The sequence below is a fragment of the Lissotriton vulgaris genome, chromosome 8 (assembly GCF_964263255.1).
Source record: "Lissotriton vulgaris chromosome 8, aLisVul1.2, whole genome shotgun sequence".
In the NCBI taxonomy this organism is placed as follows: Eukaryota; Metazoa; Chordata; class Amphibia; order Caudata; family Salamandridae; genus Lissotriton; species Lissotriton vulgaris.
In genome coordinates, this window is record NC_141696.1 from 1,578,414,890 (window position 1) to 1,578,440,388 (window position 25,499).

General features: G+C 47.6%; 1 protein-coding gene across 2 annotated transcripts in view; it reads right to left on the reverse strand.

The window, feature by feature from the left end:
• TRAPPC10 (trafficking protein particle complex subunit 10) overlaps positions 1-25,499 on the reverse strand; it is a 319,990-nt gene that overhangs the window by 117,572 nt on the left and 176,919 nt on the right. For both annotated transcript variants that reach the window (XM_086935878.1, XM_086935877.1), the window contains 2 exons: positions 18,153-18,349; positions 6,377-6,572 (listed from right to left, as the gene is read on the reverse strand). In XM_086935878.1, coding sequence (XP_086792004.1) covers positions 6,377-6,572; positions 18,153-18,349 — 393 coding nt within the window. The remainder of the gene's footprint in view (positions 1-6,376; positions 6,573-18,152; positions 18,350-25,499) is intronic.

The window sequence follows — 25,499 nt, forward strand, 5'->3', positions numbered from 1 at the left end:
CTAGTAGTCACAGCATCCCCAGAGGGCAAGTTGGAGGAATACAATTTGCACCCTGGCCACTCGGTCCCTCAGATTATGTCAGACAGGGGAAAAGAACGAAGAAGGACTTCCCTGCAAAGAGAGGTTGCACCAAAGACTGGACTGCACCTGATGACCCTTGGGCTAGAGGGGACTGTGCCTTTGTTGCCCAGCTCGAGGAAAGTTGTCCCCGAGCCTCATATAGAGGAGAAAAAGTCCACGAGTCAGACAGTTGACTTAATGTCAATCAATCTATAAAATCAAGGTTTTTTTTAAGCGCACTACTCACCCATGAAGGTCTCAAGGCGCTGGAGGAAGGGGGTGTAGGAAGGTGGATATCTGACTATATGGTTACCCCAACTTTTTGCCTAGTGTTTAGCTGGTTTTCAACTTAGTTGGCCTGGGATCCTCCAAATCAGGGCCCCAGGCTATTTGCTATCACTGTTAAAAGGACTCTATGTACTTTAGGTACATCTCCAATTGGATATTGGGTCACCTTATGAGCCCCTTATTATTATTATTATTATTATTAAAAACTCTTGTAGAGCGCGTAGTCACCCGAAGGTATCCCAGCGCTAAGAACCCTACCCTAAACCTGACAAGGGGGGCCGGAAGGAGGGGGGGGGTGAGGGATGGGACGGGGATACAGTGGTTCGCAGGGGAAGGGATCATTGGGGAAAAAGATAAGTTTTCAACCGCTTCCTGAAGCGAAGGTAGTGTGGTTCAGTTCTCAGGTCGCGGGGGAGTGCATTCCAGAGGCTTGCGGTATGGACTGTGAACCGCCTTCCCCCTGTGCGTGCCTTCCTGATTCTGGGGGCGCTGATGAAATTCTCCGTGTCCGATCTGAGGGATCTGCAGGATTTATAGGGTTTGATACATTTTCTGAGAATGGGAGGGCCTTGATTTTGTAACAGTTTGTGAGCGAGGCACAAGGCCTTAAATTTAACTCTCTCCCTTATAGGAAGCCAGTGGAGGAGTTTCAATGCTGGTTTGGCCGAGTCTCTGGCAGGGGTCTTAGTGAGAATCCGGGCGGCTATGTTTTGGATTCTCTGAAGTTTGTTCAGTGTTGCTTCCGGGGCGCCCAGATATATCACATTGCTGAAATCAAGCCTAGAAATTATCAGGCCTTGTATAAGCAGTTTTTGGGAGTTGGGTGGCAGAAGGGGCAGGATATTTCTCAGTGATTTCAGCAGGCCGAAGCATGTCCCGGCTACTTTTTTTGCTTGTGTGGAAAATGACAGGGTAGTATCTAGCCATACACCCAGGCTTTTTACTTCTTGTTTTGGTTCAGGAATGGGACCCAAACAATCAGGCCAAATATTCGGGGGGAGAATGATTCCTTTCTGACCAAGAAGAAGGACATCTGTCTTTGCTCCGTTTAGTTTCAAGGCTGAGCTGTTCATCCAGTTTTGAACCTGCGTAAGGCAGTTAAGTAGATCTGCTGGTTTTCGATTGGGATGGGATAGTGATACCACTAATTGTGTGTCGTCAGCATAGCTGACGACGCTCACTCCGAACGGGGTGATAACCTCCTCCAATGGGGACATGTAGATGTTGAATAATGTGGGGCTCAGGGAGGAGCCCTGAGGCACACCACATTGGAGGGGAGTTTCGGAGGAGCAGGTGTTGTTTTCCCAGATCTGAAAGGTACGCTGGTCCAAAAAGGAAGAGAGCCAGGATAGGGCAGAGCCTACCACACCGACTCTTTCGAGCCGTTTAATGAGGAGTTGGTGATTGACGGTATCGAAGGCCGCACTCAGGTCGAGGAGGATCACTGCCACTGATCCTCCCTCGTCTAAGAGTGTCCTGGCCTCCTCTACCGCCGCCAAGAGGGCGATGTCAGTGCCCTGCCCTGGCCGAAAACCTGTCTGAGAGTTTTTTAGTTTGTTATTGTCTTCCAGGAACTGAGACAGTTTTTTATTAACCAATTTTTCGGCAATCTTGCTTATCCCAGGGAGAAGGGAGATTGGCCTAAAGTTGGCCAGGTTTTCGGGATCAAGGGAAGGCTTCTTCAATAGAGCCTTCACAACTGCAGCCTTCCAGTTCAGGGGAACAATTCCCTGTTGGAGTGAGGCATTGATCAGGTGGGTAAGAGGGGGAACAATGATGGGGGTTACTTCTTTCAGGGTCCGAAGCGGGACGGGGTCTCTAGGAGATCCACTTTTAATGGATTTTAGAGTATTTTCCACATCTTCGGTGGTTACTTGACCCCAGGAGGGGAGACAACTGAGTGTCTGGGTGTTCGTAAGATCGTTATCTTCGCATGGACTGGCAGGGGGGATTGAATCAAGGATTTTTTGGATCTTTTCTTGAAAGAAATTAACCAACTGATGGCATTTTTCCTGATCCACAGTAGGGTCTGGGGGGCTTGTCGGTTCAGGAGCTGGGGGTTTCAGTAGCTCTTTTAGAATGGCATAAGATTCTTTGCTCGAGCATACTGCTTTTTCTATTCTTTGCTGAAAGAATATAGTTTTTTCCTTGCGGATGGATGATTTATAAGTTGCAAGGGAGGTGGAATACGCTCCTTTGTTTGTAATAGATTTATCTTTCCGCCACATGCGTTCGGCCCTCTTGCACTCCTGGCGCAGAGCTTTGAGTTCTGCGGTGTACCATGGAGCACAGGGCACTCTTTTGGTGTGTTTAAGAGTGACCTTTTTAGGGATTAATTTGTCAAGTGAGGAAGTAATCCAGGTGTTAAACTGTTCATTAGCCATATTGGGCTCGGAGGAAAGCTCAGGAATGGAGTTTGAAAGAGTGGTGGCCCATTCTGTAGATACAAGTTTGTGCCACCGTCTATCAGTGACTTGAGATTTCCTAGTTTGAGGGGTCTTAATGGGGACATCCCAGGAGATCGGGACTAGGAAATGATCGGTCCATGGTAAAGTCAGGGGTGGGTCTGTGGTGATATTAGTGACATTGGTGAGGACTGGGTCCAGCAGGTGTCCTTTATCGTGGGTAGGCTCGTTATTAATCAATCGAATATTAAAAGACGACAGGTCTTGAAGAAGCTCGACCGCTATCCGATCGGTGGGGTCCATGAAGTGCAAATTTAGATCGCCCACTATAAGAAAGTTAGAAGCAGAAGAGGCTAGTTGTGCAACCGCTTCAGTAATGGCATTAAGAAATTTCCCTGGGGCACCTGGGGGGCGATATATCAGGAGTCCCGACAGGGTGTGGACCGGGGAGGTTTGAATAGAGAATTTGCATCCCTCGCAGTCATCAATATGAGCATTAGAGGTTCTACAGATGAATTGTTGTCTGTGGATTAGGGCCAATCCCCCACCTCTCCCTCTGGGTCTATGAAGAGTTTGGCACAGATAGCCTGGGGGGAGGGCAGTGACGATGTCCGCATCAGAGTAGTCAGATAACCACGTTTCAGTAAGAAACAGTGTATCCAACTCCTGATTTTGTATTAGTAAATTGATTTCGTCTGCATGCTTAGGGAGGGAACGGCAGTTAAGGAGTCCCATCTTAAGCCTAGGTTTAGCTGGGCTATGGGTAATTGGGTTACATCGAGCACAGTGATGGAAAGGTTTACCTTCCGTGTGCGTATGGTAGCAGGGCAGAGATTTCGCCGGTTGCAAAGTTTGAAGCATTTCCCTTGAGAATACCCGACGTTCAAGAGAAGCATCCGGCATGATCCCTGGGCCTGGGTCCGGTCGGGCCCGGACGGGCCCAGACGGGCTTGCCTTTGGCGCGCCTTCGGCGCGCTGATGGCGTGCCCGCTGCGCCCGTCCGCTGCGCGTCCGTGGGGCACACATGTTTTTATGCAGAAGGTGAAAGGGATAGGCGTGGCTTCGTGGCTCGCCGGTAATGGCGTCGGGAAATGCAAGTCTTTCCCTCGCGTCAGCTGGTAATCAGCAGCGCATGCAGACTAGGACTGAGCTGTGTCCTGTCAGAAACGGCGAAGTGCAGTGATTTTAAAAGGATCTGCGAAGTGATGTGACAAATTTTAAAAAACCCTCCCGGCTTCCGCCTCAGGAGTACAGGTATGTTCTATCAGGCGCTAGCAGTCGCCGTCTATTTATATCCCAAGCAGGGGGGCGTGGCCTCCGAGGGGGCGTGTCTTCGTGGCTCGCCGGTAATGGCGTCGGGAAATGCAAGTCTTTCCCTCGCGTCAGCTGGTAATCAGCAGCGCGTGCAGACTAGGACTGAGCTGTGTCCTGCCAGAAACGGCGAAGTGCAGTGATTTTAAAAGGATCTGCGAAGTGATGTGACAAATTTTAAAAAACCCTCCCGGCTTCCGCCTCAGGAGTACAGGTATGTTCTATCAGGCGCTAGCAGTCGCCGTCTATTTATATCCCAAGCAGGGGGGCGTGGCCTCCGAGGGGGCGTGTCTTCGTGGGTCGCCGGTAATGGCGTCGGGAAATGCAAGTCTTTCCCTCGCGTCAGCTGGTAATCAGCAGCGCGTGCAGACTAGGACTGAGCTGTGTCCTGTCCGAAACGGCGAAGTGCAGTGATTTTAAAAGGATCTGCGAAGTGATGTGACAAATTTTAAAAAACCCTCCCGGCTTCCGCCTCAGGAGTACAGGTATATTGTACCATAGGTACCCAGGGCATAGGTGCACCCAAGAACTACCAGGGGCTGCAGCATGTATTATGCCACCCCGGGCTGGCCATCCACATTGACACAACTGGTTGATCACTCAGCTGGGGCAAGGTCGTGTAATCACCCCTTGCTTAGGTATAGTATTCCTATACCTACCATTATATATAGACACATATATACCTATAAGTCACTCCTATGGCAGGCCTTGAAAATCCTGAAGGCAGAGTGCTTGGTTTTGTGTGAGATGGTGCTCTAGCATGAGCTGAGCCTGTCTGCAGCTTTCGGAACCATGTCCTTATAGCCGTTCTACGATATAGCCATACCATATACTCTTAAGTGCATTACAATCCTCGCGGTTAATGCTAACTTTGGTTTGGCTTTATCAAAACATGCTGTGTAAGGTGTCATACGCTTTAGAATACTACCCCCCCCCCCGCCAGTCCTGGCGGCGGGGGTAGCGTTCCACCCTTCTAGCGGGAGAAGACATTTAGTTGTAGCTTTACCCAGTTAAAGTTAAACAGAGCCTCAGCATCACAAAATGGATGCTGCTGCCACAGACGCGAGTCTGACTTCCTGCTGCTGGACGAAACTCCAGCAGGGGAAGCCTGGATAATAGGTTTTCTGCCTTGGGAGGTGCTGGCACCTCCCCAGACAGGCTATAGTGTATTGGGGCAGGGTGGGTTGAATGAAATGAGACACTGCCTGGGGTACACAAGGATAATTAATCGTGAGTGAAGGTAAAACAATTTTTGGTCTTCAGTGTCTCAAAAAAATAAATGTTATTGCTTGATCACTTGGACAGGTTTAAAATTGGTGTAGAAACATGTTGACTGATTATTAACTTCTAGAAAAAAAAAACAATTTATTTGGTCTATTTTTCTACACCAATTTTAAACCTGTCCAAGTGATCAAGCAATAAAATTTATTTTTTTGAGGCACTGAAGACAACTTTTTTTTTACCTTCACTCACGATTAATTATCATTCACGTAACGCCTATTTCACAAAACCTGCTCTGCAGTAGTTCTGGCGTCGAAGCACACTGAAGAGGCACTCCGCCTCTTCAGTGGGGCCCAATAATCACCAACCAGGGTGGTGAGTGAGGGCTTTCTTCATTAACCCAAAAGGGGTCATATACAGCTCCATTTGTACGATAATTGTATTATCTTGGACACTCTTTTCTTGTTGATACGGTTCACCCATAGCGCCTGAAAATGGACTGGAGACTGCTTTGACTGTAAGGTTAACTGTCCAGCTAAGCCTTATTGGGGGGGCGTGCTCCCTGTTGGAGTTTGTCACCCAAAGCAGGCTAGAGTAACCAAACAGAACTTTACTAAAGTTTACAAGGCAACCACAGTAGTTGTCAATGCTTGTTTGCGAATGGCAAGAAAAAAGTGATTTACATTTTGCTTAGTAATTTACATCTCCGGAACCCTCCGATGTATTATTTGTTTGTTTTGTTGTCTCAAAATTCATATAAATAAAATCTACTTTTAGTAATCGATTTTCTTGGTGTCGTGTTTCTTTCTTGTTCACCTGTTTTTGTACTTCTAAATGCTTTACACTTGCTCCTGTGACAAAGTCTGACTTCTTGAACCAGAGCTTTCTAAACTACAGAGCATGAAGTCGCTCAAACCACACAATTCCAATCAACTTACCAAAGATCTTAGCTATCTATATCTATCCAAATAGTCACAATAAATCCTAGAGGAGCAAGAAGATAATCTGTCAACGGGTGACATTAAGCAGGGTGAGGTGTTACGAAGCAGAGAAAAAGAATAACTGTAGTTTAAGAGAGCCGGGACAAGTACCTGCACCATGAAATAATCACAGAAGCTCCACCCGGGCTCCGTTCTCTTCTCTCGCAGGGTTCTCATATCATCCTCAAATTTGCCAAGATTTTTGGTAAATGACATGAGCAGGAGAGTCCGCAGCTTAGTAAGAAAGGCACCCCAAGACTCCTGTGACCGGGATGAGTCTTTCAAGGGGTCAGTAAGCACTACACACCTGCAGGGATAAAGAAAACAAATGACAGAAGTGAATCCTTGGAGGAAGAAAATAATATTAAAAATGTCAGTTTTCCAGGTGATGGGAAAAACAGAACAAAACATGCGATCTACAGAACACCTAGAACCCGCAAGGACTTCAATAGAAGAAATATCAGCCATCATCACCTCTGCCTCCGTCCAACACTCCCACCCCACCTCCCTCAGAGACGTCCATCTGCCTGGTGGCTCCAGCACCTAAACGATGAAGGAAGTCCTCCACACTATAGGAATAAAACCAAACACAATCCAGAAGTACCACACTACACCCCAAAATCCGCTGCCAGCCCCCATATTCCTGGAGTGGACTCATCATCCTAGTCCCCCTTTACCATCATGACATCCCTACACACGCACACTTCGACACACACCCCGACACACACCCACCCCGACACACACACCCACCCCGACACACACACACACACACCCACCCACCCCGACACACACACACACACACAACCACCCCGACACACACACACACACACACCCCCACCCCGACACATACATACACACACACACAAACACACACACACCCACCCACCCCGACACACACAACCACCCCGACACACACACACACACACACACACACACCCACCCCGACACCCACCCACCCCGACACACACACACACACCCACACACCCACCCCGACACACACACACACCCACCCCGACACACACCCACACACACACACCCACCCCGACACACACCCACACACCCACACCCACCCGACACACACCCACACACCCACCCACCCCGACACACACACCCACCCACCCACCCCGACACACACACCCACCCACCCACCCCGACACACACACCCACCCACCCCGACACACCCACCCACCCACCCCGACACAGCCACCCACCCACCCCGACACACCCACCCACCCCGACACACACACCCACCCACCCCGACACACACACCCACCCACCCCGACAAACACACACCCACCCACCCCGACACACACACACCAACCCACCCACCCCGACACATACACACACCCGCAACAGCTTCTCATCCTTGGTTGGATGAAATAGCGGATAAATGGTGAGCAAAGTAAGAAATGCGTTACTTACCTGTAACAGCAGTTATCCAGTATTGGTGTCTTTCATAGATTCACATGCCTGAATCATTCCCCGTCGTCGAGACGGGAGCCTCCGGTAAATAAAAAAGTAATGTCCATAGACATACATAGAGAAAAAGGGTCTAAGGGCCTCCCCTTAGTAGCCTTTCCTTGTCCTTATGTAAAAAGGACCAAACTCTCACAGTCAGCCAATCAGCTCCGACCTCCCTCTAGAACCTTCCTGGGAGGAGCCTCAGTCCCTCAGATTTTCGTACGCACCCAGCTAGGTTGGCGTAATATAGTCCGAGAGGGAAGTGAGTCCTTCCAGGGGAGGCGGGAGGGTTGCATGGGAATCTATGAAAGACACCAATACTGGATAACTGCTGTTACAGGTAAGTAACGCATTTCTTATCCAGTATTAGGGGTGTCTTTCATAGATTCACATGCCTGAATCAGAATAGCTAGCAATCATAGTAGCACATTTGTAAAGTAGAGTTGCTCTGCCGTCATGTTAGATAATGCATATGATATCATACAACAAAGAGACAGCATAGATAGAACATCATCAGAGCAAGAATGTGCATACCTGGAAGGCGGGATGTAGGAAGGCTCACCTTACTGAAAGAGATGGCGAAGCACCGCCTGGCCCACTGCCGCATCCTTCTGGAGTTCGATATCCAGGCAGTAGTGTCTGGAGAAAGTATGCAGTGACTTCCAGGTCGCCGCTCTGCAGATGTCCAGGATCAGCACTCCAGCGAACAGTGCTGCTGACGTGGACATCGCCCTGGTGGAATGAGCCGTAACATGATCATTCAAAGGCCGGCCGGCCTTGTCGTGGCAGAATGAAATCGCAGAGGAGATCCATCTGGAGATGCTTTGCTTCGTGAGAGGCAGGCCCATTCGTGGTCTGCTGTATGCCCCGAACAGTTGTGAAGATTTCCTGAGAGCCTTAGTCTTGTCCAGGTAGAACTTTAGGCATCTCATAAGGTCCAAAGAATGCAGCGACCTTTCCGCTGCTGTTGAAGGGTTGGCAAAGAAGGACCTAAGGACTATTGGTTCATTGAGATGAAAGTCCGAAGGTACTTTTGGAATGAACTTAGGGTTTGGTCGCAGTATCACCCTGTCATGTCTGAATTGCATATATGGTTCCTGAATGGACAAAGCTTGCAGCTCGCTAACCCTTCTGGCAGATGTTAGAGCGAGCAAGAGCGCTGTCTTCCATGAGATGTGTTTAAGAGATGCCCGATGAATGGGCTCAAACGGGTGACGCATGAGTTGGTTGAGTACCAGATTAAGCTGCCATGTAGGAGGTACTTTCCGAGGCCTCGGAAAGGATCTGTATAGCCCCTTGAGGAATTGCTTGACTAGCCGACTTGACCACAGAGAAGGTCCTGTGACAGTTCTGGTGAACCTCGAGATAGCTGCCAGGTGAACCTTGATGGACGCATGCGCCAGTCCCGACTGAGCCAAATGCAGGAGGTATGGTAATATCTGTTCAGGTGTGATGGTGAGGGGCCGTAGGCCCTGGTCGGAACACCAAATGCAGAACCTCTTCCATTTGAGAGTGTAGGTTTTGTTCGTACTGTCTGCCCTTGCTTTGGCTAATACATCCCTGCAGTCTTGTGGGATATTCAGGCCACCGAACTCTCTGTGCTCAGGAGCCAGGCTGATAATTTGAGCGATTGGAGGTTCGGGTGCTGCACTTGCCCGTTGGACATCGTCAGGAGGGCCGGGTGTTGTTTCAGGCGAATCGGTGATCTGATGGAGAGTCGAAGCAGATCCGAGAACCAGTGTTGCCTCGGCCAGAACGGGGCAATTAGGATCAGGGTACATGGTTCCACCTTCATCTTCCTGAATAGCCGTGGGTCATCGGGAATGGAGGAAAAGCGTATGCAAAGGCGCTGAACCATCCGATGGAAAATGCATTTCCTAGTGATCCTTGTTGGGGATGCCAACTTGCGTAGCTTGGGCATTTGGCGTTCCTCTTGGTGGCAAAGAGGTCGATGTTCGGGACTCCCCATAGAGAAAAGATGTGAGTGAGGGCGCTGTCTGAAAGTTCCCTCTCGTGGGAGAGGGATTTTTGCCTGCTCAGGGCGTCCGCGATGGTATTGTCCTTTCCTGGGACATATTCCGCTTTGAGCGGGATTCCGTGCAGCACTAGCCAGTTCCAGATCTTTTGCGATTCGCGTGAGAGAGAGAGCGAACGCGTTCCCCCCTGTTTGTTGAGATAGTGCATCGTCGTGGTGTTGTCTGTCCTGACGAGCACCGGGGAGTTCTGGATGCGTGGCAAGAAGGCCTGGAGAGCCAGATACACGGCTCTTAGCTCCAAAAGGTTTATATGGAGCGATGTTTCCTGAGCGTCCCATTTCCCGCTGATCTGAAGGTCCTGGAGAACAGCGCCCCATCCCTCTAGGGAGACGTCTGTGGTTATCACTAGAGGTGATGCTGGAAGGAGAAACGGTAACCCTACAGTTAGATTCTGGCGACGTTTCCACCATTGCAGAGCTTTGGACATTTTTGGTGTGATCCGAATAATGTCTTCGAAGGAGCCAGTACTTTGAGTCCATTGGTTCGTGAGTGCCTCCTGCAAGGGTCGCATTCTGAGTCTGCAGTGCGGGATGAGGAGTATGCAGGAAGACATCATCCCCAGGAGGGAGGTGTAAGTCCGAACTTTTAGGTGCGTTTTTGCTGCCACAGCCGTGGCCAGGGATAAGATCTTGTCCGTCCTCTCCTTCGAGGGGAAGGCTCTTGTGCACTCTGTGTCCAATGTGGCCCCTAGGAAGGTAATTTTCGTTGCGGGGACCATGCAGGATTTTCTGAGATTGAGCGTCAATCCCAGTCTCGAAAAGAGATTGGTGCAGGGGTTGGAGGATGTGACTGCTTCTCCAGGTGAGGGTGCTTTCACCAGCCAGTCGTCTAGGAAGGGGAAGACTTGGTGGCCCAGTTGACGCAGGAAGGCTGCCACTGGCGCAAGGCACTTCGTGAAAATCCGCGGCGCAGACTTGAGGCCGAATGGCAGGACTTTGAACTGATAGTGACGGCCCGCCACCTCGAATCTCAGGAATTTCCGGTGATTTCTGAGGATGGGGATGTGGTAGTAGGCATCCTGGAGATCTAATGATGTCATGAAATCTCCCTGCTCTAGAATGCCCAGAATTTCTTGAATCGTCACCATCCTGAACGATTGGCTCCGTAGGAAGGTGTTGAGTGCCCGGAGATCCAGGATGGGCCTCCACTTGTTCTCTTTTTGCTGTACAAGAAAGAAGTGGAGTAAAATCCTTTCCCCTTCGAGGATGCCGGCACCCTTTCGATTGCCCCTTTCTGCAGCATTGTCGAAAGTTCCTTGAGAAGCAGGCGCGGGTGTTTGTGCGTCCGTCTGCGTGGAGGGGTATTGGGAGGGATGGAGGTGAATTCGAGAGAATGGCCGAATCGAATAATTTGAAGGACCCACCGGTCCGTGGTGATGTACTGCCAATTGGTGAGGAAATGGGTCAGTTTTCCTCCAATTTGAAAGGATGGAGAGGGTGCGTGGACTGGCTGGAGTAATCGGTCACTGGCGGCCGCCAGCGCCCCTCTTGGTATTTTTACCTCTGTAGCTAGATCTTCCAAACGAAGACTGGCGGCCTTGTTGCTGTTTGTTTTGGTATTGGCCTTTGTGATTGTATGAAAACGAGGACCTGTTCTGATAGGAGCCTCGATAAGAGGACTGACCTCTGGGTCTGTTGCCCCGAAAGGACTGGTTTCTGGACTGCAGAGTGCCCAGTGCCCTTGCCGTGTCTGTGTCCTTCTTAATGGTCTGCAGTGCCTCGTCGATTTTTTCTCCAAAAAGGTGTTGCCCGTCGAAGGGCATGTCCAGAACCTTCGATTGTACTTCCTGGCAGAATGATGTCGCTCTCAGCCATCCTTGGCGTCGCAGGACTGCAGCCCCCGCAAGTTGACGGAAGCCTGTCATGGCTGCGTCGATAGCACAGTCAATTAGTTCCGCTGCTGAAGATTGACCTTCCACCAGGAGCGCCTTCACCTCACCCTGGACTGCGTCAGGTAGTTCCTTCACGTAAGGGGCTATGTCCTCCCAGAGCTGGCGATTGTAACGCCCCAACAAGGCAATGGAGTTGGCCACCTTGATGGTCATGGCCGATGTGGATGTGAAACGTTTTCCAATCGTTTCAAGTTTCCTGCCCTCCTTGTCCGGGGGAGCGGACAGTGGTGAGGAAGGGTTGCGGGAGTGTTTCTGGGCCGCCTGCGTCACCACCGAGTCTGGTTTGGGGTGACCATTGAGGCAAGCCGCCGCAGTAAGTGGTGCTCTGTATTTCTTGTCTAGGCGTGGAACAACCGCCGGTACAGAAGCAGGTGTCAGCATTAATTTCTTTCCTTGTTCCCACAAAAATTCTATAATTGGAATAGCCTTTGCGGACTTTTGAGTCTGTTCCTTAAAATCGTGCAAGAAACAGTCCGTTTCTGTTGATTCCACAGCCATATGGAATCTCTTCGCTGCTCTCTCCACAAGCTTATGGAAGCCGGCAATGTCCACAGGCGGGGAGTCCGCTTGACGTGGTTGTGGTGAAGCTGGGGATGATGCTACATATTCATCCTCTTCATCCTGGTCTGAGTGGTCCGAGTGTACCTCCTGGACCTCTCCTTCCTCTAGTTCCTCCTCCTCCTCATCATCGTCCGAAGAGACCACCACCTGAGGCTGGACGTCATGGTGGGTTTGAGGGTGATGCTGAGTTTGTTTTGGTGCGGACACTGGTACTTGGACTGTAGGTGTCTGATTCCCCTTGTCCTCAGGCGCATGAATCTTAGGTGCTTGACCGCCTCTGTCCGCCTCTGGAAAGCGTTGCTTGTAGTCTTGTACAAGGAATCTTAAGTCATCAACAAGGGTCGCCGGTAAGCATATCATGGGGGTGACTTCCGTGCGGACACTAGTATGGACAGAGTGTTCCTGATAGGTGAAGTCTTCCTGCTCCTCATCAGTGCTTTGGCATTTGATGTTAAGGTCCGAGACCGAAGTAGCGGGATCCAGATGGTCATCCTCTTCGGATTCTTCGCTTTGGAAGATTTCCTGAGGTGGTTGCTTTTCCACTTTGCTCGGAGACGTTGTTTCCGGGGTAATCTGTGGTTTGTTAGGCTTGCCAGACTGCACATCAGAGCCTGTCGTCTTCGAGGGAACCGTCGACGGCGGCAGCATCAGGGTCGATACCTCTACCAGTTTCGATTTTTTCCATGGCTCCAGTGCCCCCTTCGACGACGAGCCCTCCGTCTTTGGTGTCGTCGTCGAGTCCTTCGTCGACGGAGTCTTCGTCGACGGGGTCATCGACGACGAGCCTTTCGTCGACGGAGTCGTCGACGAGGTCCTCGTCGACGGTGGAGTGGGCGATGGGATCTTGGTCGTCGACGAGTGCGAAGTCGTCGTCGACGTCTTCGTCGACGGTGCTTTCGTAGACGACGTCCTCGTCGTCGAGTCTCTCGTCGACGACGGTGGGATCCTTTGTAGCGCTTTCGACGACGATGGGCTCGACGGTGTAGTCTTCGTTGTCGACATGGTCTTTGTCGTCGACGACGATTTTAGAAGAATAATAGAAGAAACAGGTCTACCTGAAGATGAGGAGGACGTAGTCGTTGTCGTCGACGCTGAAGGCGACGACGCTGATGTGGTAGACACTGTGGTCATGACTGAGGTAGTCCTCTGGGCTTGTCTAGAGGACGGAGCAGGCTTCTTAAAGGTTTTATCCTCCTTAGCAGACACTGAAGATGTCGCAGATCTCGCCTCTGAAGACTTTTTGTGGGTCTTCGTAGGAGGAGTGTCTGAGGGGCCAGGGGAAGACACCCTAGGCCTCTTTTGAGAGACAGCTGAGGTCCTGGAAACACTGCTCACAGAGGAGTCCAGATTGTCTCTGTCCTTAAGCCTGTCCAGCCAAATAAGAAGGCGACCTTCCCTATCTCTCACGGTCTTTTTTGGAAAAGACCTACAAATCTTGCATTTGTCTGAGTTATGGTCCGGGTAAAGGCAATACAAGCACAGGTCGTGCTGATCATCCACATGGATTCTTTTCTTGCTACAGGAAGAGCAGGCCCTGAACAGGGCTTTCTTCTTCGAATCAGACATGGAAGAAGCAGTGGAAAAAACCACACTTACTGTCAAGACAGTGTAGTGAAGTAGTCCTTGAAGAGTTGAGGGTTCAGAGAACACTTTCCAAGAAAGTTTGATGAATTTTGAGTAATCCTGAGGAGAGCTCAGGCTGGAGACTCCCTAGCACAACGTGCGGTAGAAAATCTGAGGGACTGAGGCTCCTCCCGGGAAGGTTCTAGAGGGAGGTCGGAGCTGATTGGCTGACTGTGAGAGTTTGGTCCTTTTTACATAAGGACAAGGAAAGGCTACTAAGGGGAGGCCCTTAGACCCTTTTTCTCTATGTATGTCTATGGACATTACTTTTTTATTTACCGGAGGCTTCCGTCTCGACGACGGGGAATGATTCAGGCATGTGAATCTATGAAAGACACCCCTAATACTGGATAACTAGATGGAATGAGGACACAATTTTAGGTAGGAAAGCCTCCTTAGTTAAGTGAACTAGTTTATTTGGTAAGAGGCAAGGGAAAGGAGGGATTACACTCACACGCTGAAGCTCACTAACTTAGTGAGCCAAAGCAATAAACACCCCAAAAATACAGTCCTAAATGTAAGAAGTGTCAACTGACAACTATGCAGAGTCTCCAACAGAACATCCATCAAAAAGGGAAACACCAAATTAATGTCCCATTGCAGCATAGTAAATGGGGATGGAGAAAATAGGTTAGTTACCTCTTTCAAAAATCTGACCACTACTGATTACTTGAACAAGGAAGCTAGGTAGACAGACAGAAAAATGCTGACACAGTCACAATGTATCCTTCGAAAGTGGGAACAGCACAGCCTTTCTGCGATAAGGATAGAGCAGACTGCAAAATATTTAAAGGAATAACACTGTGATCTAAACATCAGGTGACAAACTTGTTCCATCTTCCTGCGTAGACCAATTTAGTATAGGGCAATCGATGTTGCAAATCTCATCCAAACAGTCCAGTCAAAGACCATTGTGTAGCAGATTTCACTGGTAATGAGGAGTAAACCGACATTAGGAGATCTAGCTCATGATGTCTTGGTTCATGAAGAATGGAAAATTAGACTACTGGCTGGGTTAGACAGCAATCACACAGAGATGCTAGCTAGTCTACAAAAAGCAATCTTTATTGATAATTTAGCAAAATGCCATCTAGGACACAGGAGACAAAACTATGCAGGGCTCGAAAAATCCCCCAAAATTGTACTAGTTCTGCAGGTCTAGCACCTTGAAAAATCCCTTGACCTAACTCCAACCTACTTGACCTCAGTCTCTGAAAGCGGCGCAAATGTGACAAGATAACAAGATTTAAAGGCATCTTCATTGCTCATTCACTTTGGGAGCAACAAAAATGCCTTTAAATCTTGTTATCTTGTCACATTTGCTCCGTTTTCAGAGACAGAGGACAAAATTAGTTTGTCTCCCTACTAGCCAGATAGTGGGGAGTAGGACCTAAAAACAGCTCACCCTTGTTAAATTTAGCTTGCATATGCGAGCGGTCGAGTGGATTTTTCGAGCCCTGCTATGTGAGGAAGGACCTTTTGGGATTCAGTGTGCATGAAGGTGAAAAGGTTCGGCAAGTGAGCCGATAGATGCAGACATAAGGGTAATGAAGAGTCATGTCCAGTGCCCACTAACATCCATGTTTTCCCAAAAAAAAACGATACTGCAGGGTTCAAGCCATGGAGGGTCCCCCACACCAGTTGATCAAGCCTCATTAAACGGTCTGTGAAAACTTTAAGTGCACTCAATTCTATATCTGGGTTAATATTGTGGTGTCTGTTGTAGTATTACTTATCTGGATACCAATGCAGCTGAAGAATTAGAGCCCTCAGTGAAGATTTCAAGAATCAGACAATGGTGAACATTTATGACTTGATCTCAGTCTATTCTCAGCCCCAACACATACCTACGTTTAGTGTGGCCACAGGAGAACTGGCAGTCAATCCTACCCCATTCGCCTGCCACACACACCACACCCAGCAATCAATCTAAGGCTTGTATAGGTTATCTAGCACACGTAGAATATTAGAACAGATAGCAGGATCTGTGGGGACAAAGAAATGTATGCTTAAAACATACACACTCCGTGATGAAAGAATAATGCAAATGAAGCAATAGTTTCACATATGGCCAATGTTTAGAGCAACGTGAAGACCATGAGGGTACAAGTGTATGCTACAGACAATCAAAAAATACATGTACAATGGGACTCGTGCACAAGCCATATTAGCAAGGGCTGAGTACATCAAAATAAGGGTTTTGAATGTGCCATAAAGCAAACCCTTGGGTGGAAGCTGCATCCAGCCAGAGACTATTCGGGACTGAATGAAAGCTACAGGGTGTATGGAATGAGTGCGCTAGTTGGGCCTTGTGGGGTTTTGACATCGTAATGCATGGGAAAATGAAGGGGTCATATTAACAATCCAATCATGCGCAGACTATAGGACAAGTGCAGTAGAATAGAGTTCAGACTGGAGGGTAAATGCGGTTAGTGCCTCATAGCATCCCTGTCTCGACAAAAAGTCAGTACGAGGGGAACAGTGGTGGATTTAGTACATGTACTGGATGGAGCTTAACACAATCAGAAGAAAACTCGGTTCAAGAGAGAGATTCCATATGCCCACTGGTGAGTGTACAGCATTACTGGCACACAAACAGAATGAGAAAAGACTGAAAATGACAGATTTCAAGTCGGCACCAACAAGGGAAAGCAGCTTCAATGCTGTATGCTGGGCACAGAGGCTCAAACAAATGTTATGTTTGGGTCTAAGTTCATTTAAGGCTTTTTTGCCATCAATGCACTGTGCCGACTGTTACACACAAGAAAAGGGTGACCACTAATGCTCTTTGTTAACCCCAGTGCTCGCTTTTCTTCCCTTTGCAATGACAGATGGAGGGAGACTGATGCAAGTAGGTGGTGCAGGGCATAGATCAAGACATGGAACGCAGTGTGACTAGATAGAAGAGAAGGAAATAAAGCTAACTCGCTGCCAGACTAAGGTCTAACTGCTCAGTGGGCCGGGCTCAACTTCAAATTGAAGTGATCTCGCTGAAGAGCCCTCTCAGTTCTGGGGGCTTGCTTTTTGAACATGTTCAAACTTGTGCATAAGTTCCTTGGTACCTTTACATCCTTGTGAAGAGTGAAGATTTCGCATGGTACCAATGAAGGCCAGGTCTTGTGACTCCCACCAAGAGGTATTGCTAGCATGTGGCAGTTATGAATGGATGGTTTCGACTCCATGTCATGATGAAGTCATGGGCTTCCTTCAGGACCAGTCCCTTCCTTAGGAGTTAGATTCTAAGCGACCACTTTCCAATTCCGGGACAAAGGGGACAAAAGTACAAGGCGCCAAAGTTCCTCATTGGAAAAGAAGGGCTTCGGAAGGGTATTCGTCAAGGATTGAATATAACAATTCACAAATTGCTTAACGAATGTCAGACGTAGAATGGGCAGGAGAAGAGACAGAAATGCATTGTATTTTATAGCCAATTCCATATAACAAAGTGCATAAAAGCCTGCTCTCCGATGAAAGGGAGCCAGTGAAAAATGTACGGTGTTGCCGCACGCATCATTCTCTGCACTCTGCTGATATAGTGGGAAAACCGTAAGTGCACTCTGGTGATGAACAGACAACAGGCAGGGCACAGGAGCAGCACAGTCCTGCTCAGGGGCAGCTCAGCTCCTCCAGATCTCCCAGTCTACATCTGAGGGTTTAATACTCAGAGTTTCAAAAAAAGAAAATCTAAAAACCCATTTAGTCATAATCTTCACTTCTGGGCAACCTGGAATTTCTCTGTAACTCCGCTCGTCTTCCACAGTCACTAAGACATGCCTTATTCTTGATCTTCCGGCCCCTGCCTGATCCCAGTACCCAACATTGAAGTACTCTGTTTATTGATGGTTACCAGTTCTCTGTAAGAATGCAAATTAAAAAACAAAATAGATGTGAAGAGGGCACGATCACACTGTAGCCCTGTCAAAGTTCATAAAGAAACAGCATTCCCTGAAAAAAGCTCACTCTGGGTTTCCTGTAGGCACTATCAATTTCCCAGCAGTTGGACCTGGGAGCGGTGGGGGGGACTGGGAGAAGTAGAGTAGTGCAACAGAGTATTCATGTAACAAAAATGAGAACAAATTAGCTCTTCCAATTTCAAGATAGAGCACAACTGCAGAACTAGCCCTGATTCTTCCAAAGAGTATGAGAATTGACCACTGAATTAAAACAGCTGTAAAAACTCCACCACTTCAAGTCTTAAAGATTATGATGCCCATCCCAGCAGCTCATAAAATACCTCATCAGCAGCACCTAACCCATCTACCATGACTACCCACCAGCCACTGGGGCTACCACAGATCGTGAAAGAGCAGCTCACCGGTCACTTTGCTTGTTGCAAAAGTCATTCCTGATTTTGTCCACAATAGATGTTCGTGGCAGGATGTTGGTCTTATTCTTCTTCTTCGCTTCGTTCTCCACCAGGACAATGAGCCAATCAACTGTGCTGTGGGTCTTCAGGATGTTCTGCCACTTGGAAATGTCATCCTTTGTGGAAGCTTTGTAGACTTCTGTGTCCTGCAGGGCCAAGAGACAATTAAGAATCAGTTCGGCCTGGAGCTCTGCACGGGTTCTCATCTCCCTCATGTACTTTGTCCTGAACAGGGATAGGTTGTACCCCAAAACATGCCAGCTCTGTAGGACCCTGAACACTTCAGAGGGGTCAGTAGAGTACAGTATGCAGCAGACAGTTTAGTATTTAGTTCACTTATGATACAAAACAGTCTTTATTGGATATTAGATTACAGACAGTGTAATGGCAAAAGCATACTGCTTAGCAGCCAATAGGTGGAGGAGGTAGATGGTGTTATGTTTCTGGGCTCTGCTGATGCATAGAAGTAAATAATCCTTCCTACGAACTGATGTGTGACCACCAACAGAACAATGAATGTCAGGGAAATAGTCAATATTTTTAGAACTAAACTAACATCAACACACTTTTTTGTTGAAGGGGCATTATATAATTTTACCCTCCAAATTCTTTAAAGCTCAGAAACCCATCGGGTATGGTAGGCACTCGACTGTAAAGTAACCCTCTTCCCTGCGCTGCTCAAGACATCACAGATGACATCTAATTAGATCAACAGCATCACTAGTAAGATAAGATAGCATGTGACCAATAGAATAAGGGCTGCCACACAATCTGACCAGGGGGAAGAAAGATCATCACTGACACATCCTCTCCTCAGAGGTAAAATGAATAACAAAAGCTGCAGTTCCAACGAAAGTAAGGGCAATACATCTATATGAATAGCTGAAATTCTGCAGAACTATCTAAATACATTAAATAAATGTCTGGTTATAAGCGTTTAGATTTCTAAATAGGTTTGTGCATCCTAAATACGCTGAAACATTTTGTTTGTAATCTGTTATATTCAGCAATTACACAACAGCAAAATGACTCACTGTAAGGAAAGAATGTATTTAGATTCCTCCATTAAAAACACAAAACATCTGTGCATATAAAATTTACATTCACAGCTTAACCAACAAAACAAAATAAACTACTTGCCTGTAACTGCATTTCTCCAGCATTGATAACTTTCATAGATTCTTCCGCTTGGATCATTCCAGCTCTCGAGCTGGGAGTCGCAAAGTCGCTTAGCCATACCAGTATAAGCTCAAACTGTGCAGCAAAAAAAGGCAGTGTAACACAGCCAACTCAATGGCAACAACCTCACTGCGACCCAATTAGGCAAGAGCGTGCTGTGTGCCAGAGCTCCTAGAGGCCACCATCCTTCAGATTTCGAAGCAGAAGGGTCAGGGATGCAAAGGGTTCCTTACAATTCCACATAATGGAATCAGAAAAGCAAGTAGTACACCCACATTACAATGTAGTAGATAGAAGCAGCAAGAGAAAAGCAGGCTCATCTGGTTGGGAGGAATCAGTGAACCAGAGCAGAGTGCCTTCAAGCCTCCATTACAAGCGACAGCTTTTTGTGAAGGCAGGCAGCTCTTCCAGGCTACCGTCTTGTGAAGGTCCAGTCCTCACACTCCATTCACAGAGGCTACCGTCCTGTGAAGGTCCAGTCCTCACACTCCATTCACAGAGGCGCCGTCCTGTGAAGGTCCAGTCCTCACACTCCATTCACAGAGGCGCCGTCCTGTGAAGGTCCAGTCCTCACACTCCATTCACAGAGGCGCCGTCCTGTGAAGGTCCAGTCCTCACACTCCATTCACAGAGGCTGCCGTCCTGTGAAGGTCCAGTCCTCACACTCCATTCACAGAGGCGCCGTCCTGTGAAGGTCCAGTCCTCACACTCCATTCACAGAGGCGCCGTCCTGTGAAGGTCCAGTCCTCACACTCCATTCACAGAGGCGCCGTCCTGTGAAGGTCCAGTCCTCGCACTCCATTCACAGAGGCTGCCATCCTGTGAAGGTCCAGTCCTCACACTCCATTCACAGAGGCTGACAGTACTGCCAGTGCCACCCTTCAATTGACTGCAAGGTCATGGAAGTGCAGAGTGGATGTCTAGCTCTAGCATGACCAAAAGTAGCCCCTAGCAATAACTTGCTTACAGAGAGGGCGACATTTTAGGGTCTGGCAGAATTAGATGAATAACTGGTCTGTCCACCTGAAGTAAATCTTTAAACACCTTCAAATAGGCAGCAACTTCTCTGCTGCACTGAAGGGCTCAGGGAAAGCGTCTAGCATTACTGGCGTGTTCAGTTGTAAGTCCCTTAGTACTAGGATTAGTGCACAAAGCAACCTGGTCTCTGTGGAGTCTTAAGAACGGATCCAAAGTTGCAAATGCCTGAAGCTCAGCATCTCTTTGCACAGAGGATAGAACTATCAAGAGAGTTAACTTCACAGATAGAAATCTAACGCCCACTCTGAGATTGGCCTCATATGGGCTTTCTTGAGTTGACTCAGGACTGTGTTGAGTTCCTACTTTGCCATCATACCGGCAGGTGAGGATAAACTCACCACTTGCTAGAAATGGTCAAATACTATAGTCAGCACTATAGTCCCCTCGAGGTCCAGTCTAGAGCCTTCTCTTTGCTTCTCCTCCATAAAGTGACACGCTAACGGGAGCGGGGGAAATGTGGACCGCAATCAAACATCTGAGAGCAGTGACCCAGAGAAACTGATACGAAAACATCTTAATAGTTTGGAGCTCTTGTCTTCTCCCAAGCATTGTGCAGCTTGGATCAGGATTTTACAGGAGCAGAAGGCTAGATCTCTTGATGACTTCCTCAGTCCTGGATTGCCCAAGTCCATCAAGATCATGCAGCCCTCGGATCTTCTACTTGGGTCTGGTGATGTGCCTTTATGGGTTTGGCCACGCTGATGAGGTCAATATATGTTCTAGACCTTGACACATTAACAAGGCTTGTGTTAAAGCTTTCACATAGCACAGGGCACGCTAGGTCTCAATGCTAGACCACAACAATGACTTGAGTTGTAACTGCTTCTGCCGTTTGTATCATACAGTTGTTTTCTTTTCATGCTCACATTGTCACATGCCTTCAGCTCGAGCAAGAGGAAGGAGACTTCCACAGCAGTATTTTTCTATTATTTAACAAGCAGCCAGAAGACAGAACATCTTTGTGCAGAAATGACCTCGTTAAATCTCGGATTTCCTTGCTAAAATAGTTATGAATATAGCTTGTGTTAACCTGCATTAATGCGGAGTGCTTTGAATAAAGGCATTATTTGAAGCAGAACATTGCTACTTGCGTAAATTGGGGTCCAAACCAAGAAGGTGGCCCCAAGTAGGGAGGCTGTAGAATTTAGGTTATAATCAAACTCCTTAATGAATGAAAAACGATAGAAGGGAATGAGAGCTGGAGTGCTGGGAGGCACAGAGCTCAGCAAGACGGAGTCTGAATAATGCATTAAGGATGATTTTGGTAAAAAGAAGTCTGCTCTTTGGGACTATGCGAGGTTTGTACACGACTCAGCAATCAGACAAGAGAATGAAATAATGGCACAGGCTAATTAGGCTTTATGGATGTGGGATGAACAATATTTGGCCTATAGCCTATTTATTCTAACATTCACAATTGTGGAGTTATCCATCATTATGGTGATAATCTAAATGTATATGATTTATAATATATAAGCATACAATAACGCCTTATTCTTACAAACTAATATGCATGTCTGATTTCAGGGTACCGCTCCATGTACATGTTGTATAATATTTTCAGGTAGGTCAGTCATATTCATAACATCCCATATTTACTGAGCATAGCTCCATGGCCTGGCTCCAAGGAGGGGCTGAAAAGTACCAGTGAGCATTCCAGAGCTAAGGCTGTGTATCTCCTTCTGGGGTGTTAGGAAATCTATCCATGTGCGACCCCCTAGAATATCCGGGAACATAAAAGCCTCTTTAGTGATGTGGACCACCCACAGGATTGCAGAATAATCCAAAAGGACCTTAGATTTCCAAGAACTTTAATACAGTGCCCATATTGTCCCCTTCCAGCAGCCATGACTCGAGTATTCAGTTCCTGGACGCTCTTTCTGACTTTTCAAGGTCTTCCACGCTTTTTTCTAGGAGCACCCGACACTGCGTAGCCTCAAAACCTTATGCGAGTGAAAGTCTTCTTTATATTTCTGGACTCAAGTTTAGTACTTCTAATCTATGAGCAGACGCCCACCGAACGATGTTCCGCGGATGGCATCCTGCAAGTAGCTGCACTTAAATCTTTAAGGAGTTCGGGGTTCTTACACCTCACCAGGGAAAGTCCGCTGATCGCGGTCTATTGGTCTGATATATTTGACACAATGGTAAGTATCACAGACCTACGAACACCAGATCACTCCTTACAGCCATGCTGGGACGGGTCCTTGATGTTCCCATCACCTACTGCCGGTTCATGTCAATGCTACTTCTCCTGGCCAAATGTAAAGTGGCAATTCACTGGGGTAGAACCGCGATTCCTACGCAGCAGGACTGGATAAGTGAGGGTACATACTGCCATGAACAGCTAGAATGGTATGGGGATCTCATGCCGAACGCGTCCCAACACGCAAATATATGGGGGCCTTTTGCCACATACCTTGTATCTAAGTAGTTAAGAAGACCGTACAGAATCCGATACTACATAATTAAGTGCCGTATGGAACTCCTTCACCCTGTTGGATAGATTCCCGTCTCGTCTCCCCTCATGCTGCAACAGCAATGACTGTTACGGATTGACATGCACGGATCCACACGTGTTGTCTGCACCCTGAATCCCCGTAAATGCCCTCCCACGCACACTACACCTCCTCTGCTACATCTCACCTGCAGTGGATCTACCAGCACTGCTCTGTGCAGACACATTTAGACAACACCCACTCCCTTGCAATATGTGTAGACTTGTGCGATTTGTACGTTTCATGTAGTTTATTGCTGGTGACTCGAAATTATATGGAAATATGTTAGTTAAGCTTCAAAAATAAAGTTAAAAAAATCTTTTAGGAGTTACACGTTTAGTGACTACCCACCAGTCATAATGGTCCCATTGCAGATCTGTTTGTACCTCAGCAAATTCGGTGTCGTTTGACCAATCTTCGGGACATATTCCCCCCAAAAGTGTCAAGGTGGGTTCTACTGTTAAGGAAAGTTTTGGGGTGATCTGTGTAGTGGGGATAGAGAATATGGGGCGCAAAATAAGGTTTGCATTTGTAATGTTAATTCCCGTAGGAACCTTTAGCCACACCTACAGTCCAAACCGCTCAACAGACTTAAACCAAATTGGGCAGGGACATAGATGTCGGTTCAAGGAAGTGCCTTTTACTTATTTGGTGTAAATCCATTCAGTAGTTGAGAAACGCAAGTTTAAAATTATAGTGATATCTCTGGCAGCCGATATTTCGATGTGGTTTCGAGATGAATGGCAAATGCACGGGCCAACGGGAATGCTCCGATTGACTGGACGCAATCTAAACAGAAAGTCGCAGCTGCCATTTTATCTATCGGGAACCCGAATGTTTTTATAGAGTTATTTATATAGTGAGTTATCTACTGAGATGGCTAGTATTAATTATATAGTTCTAATTCTTGGATGTGTTTGTGGCCATTGAATGTCTGCGGACTCACCGCGAAAGCAGAGAATAGGTTTTTAGATGGTTCCACTAGAAATATACAAGAAAAACAGGAGTTTGAAGTGCACAGTAATAAACCCCTAGTTTGTAAAATACTGTAATGTGTGCGCATATATGTGGTTTCACTATGGAAAAGGTGTGATTGTCACAGTTAACGGCAACATTCCGAATAACAGCAAAAAAGGAAAATATGTCTAAAAGATGGTTTTTAAAGAAACTTAGTGTAAAAATAGAAGATTAAACATGCTTTGAAAGAAGTATGTACATAGTCATATGAGCAGTGCAATGTTCACAATGGATTTTTTAAAACCTCATTTTGGATGGGTTGGTGGCCATTGAATGTCTGCTTTTTTTAATCGCGTTCGCGATGTGTCAACGGGCACCACGATTACAGAAGTCATCGCAACCTCCGGCATCACAGAGAAAACATAAAATAGGTTTTAGAGATGGTTTTTATAGAAACTCTCTATAAAAACATAACTTTAGAGAATACTGTAATAAAAACCTTCAGTGTGTAAAAGGGAGGGGGAGAGGGAGGGGGAGAGGGAGAGGGGGAGAGGGGGAGAGGGAGAGGGAGGGGGGAGAGGGAGAGGGGGAGAGGGGGAGAGGGGGAGAGGGAGAGGGAGAGGGAGAGGGAGAGGGGATTTTAAAGGCACGTGAAGACACCTTTGAGGTTGTCCCGAAGTCCTTGTAGTGGCAACAAAATGTAAATAACCTTCAAGATGATGGATTTCACACATTCCCGGCTTTACAATGCCTCAAATTTCAGGGATGTCTTTAACCCTGATCAGTTTGCTGGTTCTTGGAATTTTCCATCACACGTTTAGGAATGCTTTGCGCCCTTGAATGACAAAATTACTTTTTCCCCTGCCTGCAACATCCAAGAACCTTATGAATTTCCTTAGCAAACCACAGCAAGGCCCATCCTTCTATATGACGCCCTGGAATGGCAGATCTTGCTGTATAACATTCTCTGCTGAGCTTTTCAAACTCTTGATTGACAAATGTGCTCAGCATTCTCATCTCAGTAGGATTGCAGCAATGGAATGCTCAGCTCCCTTGCCTACCCCAGTATTCCACACCTATTACCTCTCCATGAAAGGCTTAACGCAGCCCGCATATTTCAAGTACTCGCCTTATTGGTGGGCTCTTCCTATAAGGCCATGGAATACTCTACTTACCTGCACATCTCCACTTTTGCCCATCTGGTGCTCTATGAGAGTACATAATATAGTTCCAGAGTTCCTAATCTCAAGTCGCCTCTCCCTATGAGGTCATGGAATGCTAAGATTGCCTGCACAACCGCGGGGGTTTTCAACCAGCTGCCTCGCCCTGTGATGACATGCTATGTTTAACATCCCTGCACTCCCTCAGTTCCTTTTATTTGCCTCCATTCTCTCACCTATGATTAAAAACCCAAAGGAAACTCGCCCGGGCGTTGGGCTTGGTGGAACCGGGTCCGTCTAGCATAGGACGAGTGGACCGCCCTCAGCAACTTCCTTAGTTCTCGGTCTATATAGCAAGCTTTTCCCTGCTGAGCTTGACGCCGCCACAATGGTTGTCCTCCCAAAAGCAGGGCGGACACACACCCACTGCTCGTCCTATTAACTGATCTCCCTGAAAAATGCAG